Source organism: Periophthalmus magnuspinnatus, chromosome 21 (genome assembly GCF_009829125.3).
Source record: "Periophthalmus magnuspinnatus isolate fPerMag1 chromosome 21, fPerMag1.2.pri, whole genome shotgun sequence".
Taxonomy (NCBI): Eukaryota; Metazoa; Chordata; class Actinopteri; order Gobiiformes; family Gobiidae; genus Periophthalmus; species Periophthalmus magnuspinnatus.
This window is the reverse complement of record NC_047146.1, coordinates 23,940,485-23,953,380: the sequence shown is the minus strand read 5'-3', so window position 1 is coordinate 23,953,380 and position 12,896 is coordinate 23,940,485. Positions and strand designations below refer to the sequence as shown.

Here is a 12,896-nt window from a genome sequence, read left to right as displayed (position 1 = left end):
AAATAATCACTACTCAGACTCACGGATCAGCACTCTAAGAACTCAAAACAACTGGCAGAAGACCTAAAACACATCATTATAAAACCACACACACACACACAATACCAGAAAACCTGCAATAATCACACTGCCAATACATCAGTGGGGTCACAGAACACACAGAGAGAGCCATGAGGAAACACAACATCAATACATCGGTCAAACCCCACACGAAACTCAGACAGTTATTAGTGAAACCAAAAGACAGAAAAGAACCACAACACAAATGTGACATGATATATGAGATGTACCCGATGTTATGCATATCAGTGTTAATGATAAACATGGTATGTGTATCACGCAAAAAAAAAAAAAACACATGGAGGGGAAACAAACCATTAGGAACACAGAAAAAAGAAAATCAAAAAAGCATGTGAAAAACAAACAGCCAACAGACAAACAAGAGCAATAAAAAAACAAACAGAGCAGGGAAATCTGAAATCAGCCAAATCTGACCATTGCAAGAGACAAAACCATATCATGGACTGGAACAATGCCAGGTTCATCTGTGCTGAAAGCAACAAATACTGTTCAGACAGGCCATCGAGATCCACAAACGAGGTCCAAGGAGCATAAATCATGACAAGGCAACCTACACCTTATCACACACGGGATGCAGTCCTGAAGAAGCCATCAGACAGTAGGAGACATAAGCTTCCCTTACAGTCTGGCAAAAACAAAGTAAAGCAGCCTACAAGACACGTCACTACACCGTCATGTGACTCTTCTGAGAAAGGATACAAGAAGTAGCCAAAACATGCAAAGCAGATAAACAAATGCTCCTGTCTGACAAAAAGTCTTTAATGTTAAATGCCAATATAATTGTTAGATGGAAAAACTTAGCAATTGTATGTACTGTAGAAATATTGTAGAGTCTGGATTTCTGCTGAAACATATTTTGGATGTTTTGTTGGTGCTCTACTCAGTTATTTTCTGTGAGTGTATTGGAGCTAAAAAGCCAAATGATTGACTCTCCAAGCTTCATGTAGTTCACAGTTGTGAAATCACTGCAGATGTTTGAACTGGCTGCTCTTTTGCACATTACCCTTGACTCACACACCTACCGAAAACTCCATGAGACACGTTGAAAGTCAAATGGGGTCAGATAGTACTCTGCTTTATTTACTTTTGTATTTTAAACTATTTATTTAAAAAGACTGTAAATAGAGCTGTAAGGCCATCTTATTTTACAACTTAGTCTTGTTTTTTTTGTTTTGGAGGGTAACTAAAACAAAAAGTAATGTATGTGCCTCATAATTACTCAAAAGCATGGCTTAAAATGCGTCTATATATGGATGAGTGCTGTCATTGTGTCCTTGGATAAGACATTTCACCCTCCCTAGTGTCTGTGTACATGTGTGTGAGTTTTTGGCTTCCTCTTCATGGGTCCCATTTTTTTTTAACCTTTTTCATTTTTGTTTTTGATTTTTGTTGTAGTTGATTTGACCAATAATTGTATTCATAAATCACATTGCATTTACATTTTATACCTCACAACATTAGACAAACTATATTAAAGCTGTCTTACCTTCCAGTGATGAGCAGAAACAGAGTGAGGATGACGAGGAGAGTGAATCCTCCCACAGCTGCCGTGACGATGACCAGCACCTGCCCCTGGTCTGCTGCCAAGTCGGAAGCTTTGAACAATCACATACAAAACAATAGGGAAATATGGAGAGGGATTAGATGAAAAATGTGAAACAAGAGAAAAAGTATGCATAATGGAATGGAAAGTATGGGAAATTAACATGAAAGAACCAAAAAGAGGAGAGAGAAAAAATAGATTCATGGTTATTTTAAATATTCCATTTAATCAGGGCACCATACATACGGAGCACGCAGTTACTACAGAGAAATGTTTGATCATCGCTTTGTAATGCAAAAAACCTTGTCAGCCCCTCCACTGAAGTGATCCATAGACCGGCTGCTGTTTAATTAATATTATTCATTCATGAAATTGTGATTTAGTCCATGATCATTTGGTTAAATTGGTCTCATTTGATATTCATGATTTTCCTCTTTCTCTGTCTTGTCACAGGGCTAACGAATCCCAGATAATTGAAAAATGATTGCCATTGCCAAACTTATTTCGATAATATTTCACACTTAATAAATATGAATGGGCCATGGCTTTTACACTGGCGGACTCTAGAGGTGGATACAGTGCGTGGATGGGCATCTGGTTTAAGGCTTTAGTGAGAGCAAGACTGGAGGTGAGTGTGACCATGAACATGTACTATGGAGTTATGGTGTGCAGCGGTGGGTTCATTTACAAGGATTTAAAAGGACACAGTACAAAGTTAAATGCGTTATAGATATATGGTATGTGTTTATTGTTCTTTGAATGCCTCATATCAGTGTGTGCCCCCTACACAGTGTACAGCTCTTATTTTTCAATGCAATTTAAAATACAAAAAAATCTAGAAGTTAGTAAGATTTTGCTTCAGTATATTTTGCTTCAGTGTCAGAATTATGTATAGTAAATCTGAGCTGAAAATGGTCAAGGGTGCAGTACTAGTAAGTATTATTCCCAATGGGTCAAATTTGATCATAAATCACATAACTTTTTTATACATAGATGCCACAAGACAAGCTATTTGTGTACTGCTTCTAACTGCTGTCCAACTTAACCTGAAAACTCAGTTCGATTGGCTCCACTGAATTGGAATGGTCAAAATGTTGTGAAAAATGCAGGTTCAGACTGACCATTATGAATTTCATAAGTAAGTAAAAAACATGCAATAATAATAAAAATACAAAACTGAATAATCCAACAAGAAGCTGCTTAAAATAAACTGCCTGTAGAGAATGATTTACAGATCAACACATTTTTCAGTGAAAATTGTCTGTTTGGGCAAATTGATGTTATTCAAGGTCACGTTTGTACCTTGGGGTTTATTTGAGAGTCAACATACTGAATAGATATTTGATAAACCATCACAAAATGATGACTGAAGCGAGATAGAAACAAACAAGCATTAGAGAGCTGTGAGGGAGTGACAGGAGAGGAGACAGAGGAGCAGAGCTGTGGACAGTGAGTGACAGGGGGATGGACAGGGCCACCGAAAGCTGCAGCGACAGGGGCCTGGGCTGCCTTCTCTTTGACATAAAAGGCAGCCCAGTACAAAGGCCTGGCCCAATGCCTCCTGATCTACAGATAAAACCAGGTCTCAGGCTTTGGAGAGCACAGCCAAATCACCTCCAACAATAGCTAACCTGACATGAAAGGCCAGACGCACCTTTGTACTTCAGCAGTCGACTTCCAATAAATCCACTACACACACACAAAAACATTCAATCAAAACATTAAGCAGGTATTGGCGTTTTCCCTAAGAGACTGGAGTCAATAGGAAGACACAGGGAGGAAATCTGCTTTAGAGACAAAGTTTTATAAGTGACCATGCAGAGCTGCAGGTTGTGCATACAAGTGAGTATCAACAGCTGTACTTCAGTGTGAAATCAATAAATTCTAAGCTAAATTCATGTGATTTCATGTTAGATGAAATCAAATTTTGAACAAAACCACTTAAAAATATCATTACAGAAGCTCAGATAACAAAAGGAAAAAAAAAAAAAGTATATATATACTTTTGTGATTTCATTAATTACTTTTCCAAATACGTTTTATCTGTAAAAAATACTATACATTTCACTATTGATGCATTAACATTTGGTAAAAACTGTGGCATTTCAAATTTAGACCTCCATAAATGACTTTACTCTATCTTGCAATGATAAAGACCTGATCAGCAGATGCCAGATTTTATAGTCCAGTAGTAAATCTTACAAAAGTAAATGAGACAGCAGCAACAAATACTACTGCTGCTATAACTACTAATCTTTAAATTCATGTGGTATCAAAGCATATGATATTCTCAATTATTTTAGAAGTTTTTAAAGTTTCTTACATGAATTTCCTGGCAGTAATTTGCATATTGCGTGCATTTGTGTGCATTTGTTCTACCCCAGATGCCCTTCCCCTAGGAAAGCATGCTCAACAAAAGGCTCATTAGACCATGTTCGCATAACTGAAATTAGCTGATCTGGCATATTTCTTTGCTATGAAATACTATTATCCAAGGGTATTTTTGAATAGGATACATTTGACCTAGCTTCTAAACAGAAATAGATGGAAGATCAATGGAGTTATTTTAGCAGACAAAACATGTAGAAGAAGCTATTTCAATAACAGGGTCACGTTATCGGTTGTATTAAATTATAAGGCATAAGTCCCACAACGGTTCATCTTGCCAGCAAGACAAATTCTTCAAAATACGTCATGCTCCAGTTTGCATGTGATAGCTGGTGCAGACCAATAAGGGAACAGGGCAGCACTGTGGTTTGGGTGAAAGCCAGTGCCAAATCAAAACAATCATGGAGATGCCAACAGATGTTGGCCTATTTTAGCGGAAATACAGACTAAACATGCAGAGGAAAGTGCTTTGTGCATTTGTGGATGGGTAAGACGCCTGTGCTTTTTGTTCAACCAGATTTAACTAAATGTTGATTTTTTGGGTTGTTCTGCTGTTGTGACCTTTGACCAATGAGGATGAAGTATTTGTTTGAATGTTCTGATCATTGGTTGCGATCACTTTCAGTGAGAGCCATCCCAGAGTGATGTGTATAACTCACTTTAGATGGCTACACATATCAATCTGGCAAGAGCTAAGATAAGAATACATGAACAAAATGAAAATATATTCAAATAGGCTGACACTAGAAATACTATCATAGCTAAACTAGGTTTAACTAGGCATGTATATTAAAACATGAAATAATTGGATCAAAAAGGTATAAATTATGTATTGCCAAATGAACAAGTTTGTCTTCCACTTTGCTAACACAGAAACTAATTTAAATGCAAGTCTAGGGCAACCCAAGGGACTGTGTTAACTTTTAGCATATTTAAAACTTCGCTGCAGTGGATTGAGACGTGCAGCCAGTGGGAGAAAGGCATTGTTGTCTCACTTCAAATTTCATGTGTCTCTTGAATACATTTCCCTATAAGAAGTCTAAAAATATGTGTATGAGTATGCACATATAGATGCAGGCTTTGGGATCCTCTGCACTTATTATTTGCTGTTGTGACATTGATGCAAACAGCCTCCAGTGCAACTCCGGGCGATCTGAACTCCTGACCCTGCACCTCTGCTTACAGCGGGCATTTTAAGCCAAGGAAATGTCTTCAACTGATAACTATTATGGCCAGAGGATATTTTTAATAGTTAAGACAGTCTATTTACTGTCATTTGGGGTGGAGTTTAGAGAGTTGTTGCTGTCTTGCATCTGTTCTGTGTGCTTTTGAACAATATTGGTGGGGATTTTGTATACCTGTTGTACGCTGATCAGTCTGGTGCTCCATGTATGATGATCTGGCAACACTCACATTTAAATATGAAATATAAATGATGAAAAAAAAAAGTTTTAAGTTTTAGTTTAAGTTTTAGCTATGGATAACCTTGACTATTTAAAACTAAAGTCTTGAAACATTTATCTGTGATGTATAAGAATTGCTGTGTTGTCTGGGCATGGGTATGGTCAGTTTAGTTCTGCACTATGTAACTTTTATGGTGTATGGTCAGCCACGTACTTGTCTCCATGGAGATGTTATTGCTTTGTCTGGAATGTTCCACAGTATGGCATTCAACTTATCTATCTTACATTTATTAAATTACAGGCGTTTTTGTTGCTCAAAAATGCTGAAGAAAACATGTATTTTTACTGTGAGCAAGTTTGTCTCACTACATCACCTGACCTGTTACTTGGCCTAGTGATGTGATCTGTTTGGAGAATTAAAGCTATAGTCAAAAATTCAGGGCAAAGCAATAACATCACCACAGAGACAAGCAGAACAGTTACATAGTGCATCTTCAGGTCATTTTTGTGTCATACTATTAGCACTGTTGATGGAACAATGATAGTAGAATATACTCCTTCTTTAGACAATATATGTTGAAAATATGTGATTTTCAACATTATATCTGAGTCGTCCTGGTAGGTTCCATAGTGGTCCATTGGCATATACTAGTCTATGTTGTCTTGTACTTGTTCTGTTACAGATCATTCTAAAGCTATTCAGAAAAGGTTCATTTCTGTCCTGTGAATGTAACTTTTTTAGTATAGATACCTGCTCAAATGAGTATCTAGTTTCAATATTAGTTTCAGTATTGATTAGTATTTGGTTTTAGATATCTTTGACAGCCCTATACAGTATATTTATAGAGAGTGTATCCTCTATAGTTTGTGACTAAAGCTCCCTGTAGAAGACAATATTGAATATTGAAAATGTATTAGAATATGCACAGTGGGTAAAACGTTTAGCTGTTAAGTGTCTCCGCAAGTGTGTGCATGAGTTGTACAACTATATTAACATTTCAGTGTTATAGTGAGGTTATGGATACATTATAGATAAGATTACAGAGTATTGAAATACTCACAGTCTCCCGTGGTCTCGTATTCATATTTGGGGGAGTAGGAGCTGTACCCGGCCACTGTTCTGGTCCGTACACTGAAGACATACCATGTGGCAGGCTTCAGTCCAGAGACGATCACACTGGGAGCCCTGGTGCGAGTGGAAGAGTAACTTGTCTGTTCATGCTCCTGAAACAATAAAAGAAACAGTATAATACAATGAGATGTTTTACAGCAGACTTGTGGATAAAGCAAAGAAAAAATCTGTAATCTATCTTTTCCTATGAGCACATTTACAAACCTGCAGTTTTTTATTAAGTTTTTGACAATAAGGGTGTATATAATGAGCATTTCGAAACAGACTATCAGTGCAGCCCTATAATATTTCATATAGAGATTTATGTGCTCTGAAACACAGTTGACATAATTAAATTTTCCTCTTTTCCCATCTCCATGGAGACAAGCACATGGCAGACCCTTTATCAGAAAAGTAACATTTAACATATTTAAGTAAATTCCAGTTTTGATAAAAAGATGCAGTATTGTATTGAGTATTTGATTGCATATTTAGAAAAAGGTATTTCAGAAGTCAGAGTGGAGTTTGCCGTCACGGTAAGGCTAAAAACAACTAGCATGCTAACCGGTACTTCATTCTAGTTTATGAGTGACAAAAACACTTTATAATTAGATCCAAACTGGAGACAAACTCATTTTGATCATAACAGCTGCCTTTAATATATCTGTACTGGGGCAAAGCAAACCTCAATTTATGACATGAAAACACAGCCCCTTAATATTATGCCTGATCTTCAAGTTTGATAAATAATTGCACATCACTTTACGGGGATATGCTTTGTCTACTAACTCCACTGAAAAGACTCAGAGTTACTGGCCAAGCTCCACCTGCACCACTGTATCTCTAACAATGTAATCATTCAGCTTCAACCTCCAGTCCAGATTTGGCTGTGCAGCACGGCCCTGGTCACATAAAATTGCTTACTACGCTTGTGTGCACTCGAGGCTAAATTTCTGCAGCACCCACAACCAGTTTGAAATGAGTAGCTGCTATATCACAATACAGTAGCAGTGAGCCGTCTATAACTATAAAGATGGTACAGGCAGTGCAATATGGGTTGTCACAATGACTGTAATCTTGGCACAACCTCCCTCAGTTATATAGAAAGTAAATAGAGTTTGTTGTACCTTTTCGTAGTATTTGACCTCGTACTCTAGAATGGGCATGGCCGTCTGTTCCGGCTGCTGCCAGGAGAGGGCAATGCTGTTCGGGGAGGCCCAGTCCTTCTTCATGGCACTGACCACAGATGGGCCTGTAATGACAGAAATAAGATAAGATAAACTTATTTGTCCGATAGTGAGGAAATTACAGTCTTGCAGTGCAAAGTTCAAGAACAGCAGGAAAGTAAAGTAAAGCTTCTCTGAGTGCCCAAAAAGAGAGCAATATATAATAAAAAGCACTTTGTCCTATCTATAGATAAGATCAAGTAATATATATAAAAAAAAAAAGTTTGAACAATACATAATGCATAAACTGCAAGTGCAAACAAATAGTTAGTAAAGTAAAAGAAAAGAAAAGAAAAATACTTGAAAAAAACAAACAAAAAACAACTGATATGGAAAACACAGGAAGAAGTCCAAGACAAATTCTGAAAATGTGAACTTCTGAACCTCTCGCCTTAAGCTCAAATAATATAATTATATAAAACACAAAAGGATTATATTATTTCTATTATAAAACATTGTTAGATCATAGAATTATTACCATAGAGGTGGTATTATAAATTTAATACCACCTCTACACTGCAGGAAAAAAAAAGACAGATGAGCTATTTACCATTTTGATTTCAAGCCAAATTATACTCAGTCATATGGCTTAGAAATGTTTACTCATTCCATTTACAAGTGCATTTTCTTTTATCTTGTAACCTGTCAGAAATGCCTTGAAACCAGATAGCAATTAATCAAATCCATAAACTACTCAAAATATTCGTAAATCAAGTCATTGCTAAGCAGGGCTAGATATTACATTTTTGGGGTGCCTATTAAAAACTAAATCAATAGCCTATTTACAATTTGCCTCTGCGTCACCACATTTCAACAGAACATTCTTCACATACACCTCAAAGTCTGAAGCCTTTTCTTTTCCAGCCGTATAAAGTCTTGTTGATGACGAGAGACCGCTTGACCCCGACTGGCAGCCTGTCTAACACACATGTGCTCTGAATACTAAGACCTAAGCCACTACTGTATACGAACCATAACAACTCCAATACTTTTCCTATACAACACACATGAACGTTTCTGAGCAAAGTGAGCAAAGCCAAGCATCTCAAATTAGATTCAGATAAGACCATGGTTTCATTTGATGTGACCTTTCTTTTAACTTGTATCCCCACATCAATAGTGGTGGAGGCAGCAAGGAGGAGACTACTGCAGGATACTAAGCTAAAAGAGAGAACTAAACTGTAAACTGCTGGAAATATGTTTAAATATCACATAGTTCCAATTTAGAGGAAGCTTCTACAGGCAAGTCCATGGATCTCCAATTATGGCTAACTTATATATGGAACAATTTGGACTAAAGTCAAAATTCAAGATCTGGAACCCTTTACTGCACATATTAATGCTGTGGATCCAAACATCAAGTTCATAGGGGAAGGTAAGGAGAACAAACTGACCTCCTTGGATTGTGCAGTAACTATAGGAGAGGACCGGCAACTCCAGGTAGACGTCTTCAGGAAACCCACACACACTGACCAATACCTGCTGTTTGATTCACACCATCCACTGCAGCACAAACTTGGAATAATCCGTACTCTACAACTCAGAGCTCAAGTGATTCCTCCAAACACACAGGGTAAAGTGAAAGAGGAACAACATGTGGAGAAAGCCCTCTCAACCAGTGGATATCCAAAATGGCCTTCAATAGAGAAGGCCCTCTAAGAGAGCTAAAAACAGGACAACAGGAAATCTGATCCCAGACAGTATGAAATTCTGGTCTATTTCAAACCTACAAACACTTTAAGACAGAAACTTGTTCGCCCAAAGGACAAAACCCCAAGCCATAAACAAAGTAATGTGGTTTACTCCATTTAGTGCAGTGAAGAGTGCAGTGAGCTTTAAATTTAGGAAAGTAAACAGCCCTGCATAAGAGAATGTACCAACACGCGAGAGCTCCTCAGGACCCCAGCCCGCTGTACATCTTCATCTCAAAGCCACTAACCACTCCTTTGAAGATATTGAGGTTCAGATTTTAGCCAGAGAAAAGAAATGGTTTGAGATGGGAGTTAAAGAAGGAAAGACAATTCTTCACTGAACAGGTAAGGGGGCCTTAGACATCATCTACCCCCATCTCTAACTCCATCCTCTGACCCAAAGCAAACAAAGGAAGCAAAGAGAACAATAATGCTTGTCAGGATGCCAATAGGTATGAAAACACAAGAGTTGTATGAATATGTTAAGTATGTCTCAAGCACAGTGCACACTTAGTGTAGCTCAATAGACCCAGCCTACATACAGAAGCTGTAAACAAAAGCTGTTTTCAGTTTCAGTGTAGTTAGCTCCTCCCTTCAGTTAGACATAAGGTAGTGTCCACCTGCAATCTGACCAGAACTCAGAACTGAAGAAGCAGCTTAGATAAGCAGCGAAATGTCTTAACTCCTGCAACTTTTTGGACCAGTTGACAGATTTAACTTTGGCTTTTCCAACACACATGAACAAATATATAGCACAACAAATAGACACTTTTTTATTTTATTTCAGCAGAAAATCATCACATATCCATGGTCCATTCAATTATATTATTTATATGATTTTACTGCCATGGAGAGGGAGAGAAAAAATGCATGTGTTTGGATTTTTCCCACAAGATGTATGTTTTAATTGAAAATAAGTACGATGAAGCTACTTGGACTCAATTGCATAACCTTAGCTGTATGAAATATTGCATGTTGGGTAATTGTAGTGAGCTGCTCCCAAGAGAGGTCCGTGCTATCCCAATAGTCATTATTATACATTATAGGGATGTTATAGTGGAAGCTGACTCGATACAAACAAAATAAGTTATGGAGTGTGAAATAAAAAGATGCTTTCTAGTAGATCGGTTTGTGGTGTGAAATATTTGACAAAGCATATGGGTCACAATGACCATTTAAAGGAGGAATATTATGCAAAGTCAACTTTTATGAACCTTTAACCTTGTTGTAGTGATTTTCAGTAGCTTACTTATTTGTATTTCGGTTGATTCATGCATATTGGAGTAATCTTGTATTGTCCTGCATTCACCGCTTAAAAACAATGTATTTACCTGCAGTTGTTTTAAAAAATACACTACGTATCACACAAGCATAGTTAAAAAATTTAATGTAGCCATTTTTTAATAGTAAAAGCATATAAATAACAGTAGCTCAGTTGGTAGAACGTCTGTCCACTGATCAGAAGGTTGGCAACCCCGCTCTTGACATAAGCATCATTGGTTGAGCGGTCAGATTTATTGACCCACAGCTTGGCATTGCGATTCCAGCTCCCACAGATGAATGCTGTCTTTGTGTCCTTGGGCAAGACTCTTAACCCACCTCGCCCCCAAGTTTGTGTACACTGGTGTATGAGTGTGCGTGTGAATGGGTGAGTGGTTCCTTGATGTAAAGCTCTTTCAGTGCCTTGAAGGTAGAAAAGCCCTATATAAAAATATGATTTACCATGGCACAGAGGAGGTGAGGCCTCTCAGTTCTGCAGTTGTGAACAGGAAGTCGATGTTTCTATTGTTGAGCCGTTTTACATCAATATTGCAGTTCAGAAACAAATATAAAATAACAATCTACATATGCCATATTTCATTACTAAGTATCATGGTCATTTTTAGCTGCTCTGACCAAACATATTTATTTGTATGTATGTATGTGTTATTTTTTCAGTCCAAATATCATGGGATTGCATATACATATCTTGGAGACATCACAAACTGGCCACATTATGAGACTACTACATATAAGGAGCTGACTGCAGAACAGTGATGGTATGATTTTTATAGTATCTCCGCTGTGCAATCACATGCTTTGTAACTATTCTATAGCAGCCATCGGTAATTTAAACCAAGAGAGAACAGGGGTTGAAAAGGAATAAGTTTATATAACCATACATTTATATACTTTCAAAACAAACTATATATCTACATCAACCTAAATCTTATGGTATGATTACACAATACTTACCTTTCCCAAACAAGCAGTATTAACGAGTTCATTTTCCAGGTTTATTCTGTATTTTCACCAAACTGAAATTCACTTAACATGTCTGGGATTACCCGGTTTTCTTTTTCTTTTTTAAATATATTTTTTTACATAAAATCTATTTTAATGCTTGGCGGATTCTTAATAACCTGCACTTAATAGGCTCTCCAGATTTGACAGTCTTTGTGAAATGTTGGCAGAAAGTACAATATTAATATCATGCGTGAGTGAAAACAGCTATCATGCATTATGAACCCAATCAGTGAAGTCTATATGTTTGCATACATGAGCACTTTTGAACGTATATACCTGTATTTGGACACATGCGTACTTGGTCCTTTGCCTAAATGAGCAGATGGAGTAGAAAATGCACCAATGCAATATAATAGGCCAATAGTGCTGACATCTCATTAGCTGTTATGATATAGGCCTAATCATTTTATATGACAGTCTTATTTAATAAACTGGGCATATATAGACTGGGCAAAGCAGCTATCAACAGCAGAATTCTCATCATTGACAGCTGAAATGCTTAAAGAGCGGTATTACACTTATTTTAGGTATTAATGGCGAACACATAACATTATTAGATCACCATGTTACTGTTTATGTTTTTGAAAACGCTATATTCGCCACAAAACAACATATTAAAATGTTTAATATGTTTCAGTTTTGACGGTCTGAGTCACTCTCCTTTCACAACACAATTCACGTGCAAGCTGCTAATGAAACTACTTCACATCACATCAAGATTTGTGAAGTTGTAGTGTATTGTTTTATATCCTGCTTTTGTATACTTGCTGATTTGATACCGCCTGAAACACATACTGTTTTTGTGTTCCTAGGCAAGACACTTCTCCTAATTTTCCATAGAGACAGAAAGGGCATCTGTAAAAATCAGTTCATGCAGTGGTTAGTATCTATCAAGAAGGAAGGAACAGTGGTGAAAAGTAACAAAAGGTAAGCCAGTTCAATAGATGACCTACTGTAGTACATTTTAACATGGTGTCAGAATTCACATTACATCAGTTTGCCGTGCTCTATATTTGGCAGGTGCTTTTATATCTTTGTAATGTGAAAGTGGCTTGCTATCACAAAATTTTACATGATCAAACTTTGTCTAATTTTCTACTTTGTCCCTTGTTTCTCAGTGACAGGTTTTGTGCTCACAGCTGGGAGTGTGACCAGGCCAGAGCTCTT

General features: G+C 37.2%; 1 protein-coding gene across 1 annotated transcript in view; it reads right to left on the bottom strand.

The window, feature by feature from the left end:
- Positions 1-12,896, bottom strand: part of LOC117388935 (ephrin type-A receptor 6-like) — a 202,348-nt gene that overhangs the window by 28,535 nt on the left and 160,917 nt on the right. The window contains exons 6-8 of the mRNA XM_055230560.1: positions 7,654-7,778; positions 6,477-6,639; positions 1,568-1,676 (exon numbers count right to left, since the gene is read on the bottom strand). Of these exons, the coding sequence (XP_055086535.1) occupies positions 1,568-1,676; positions 6,477-6,639; positions 7,654-7,778 (397 nt within the window). The remainder of the gene's footprint in view (positions 1-1,567; positions 1,677-6,476; positions 6,640-7,653; positions 7,779-12,896) is intronic.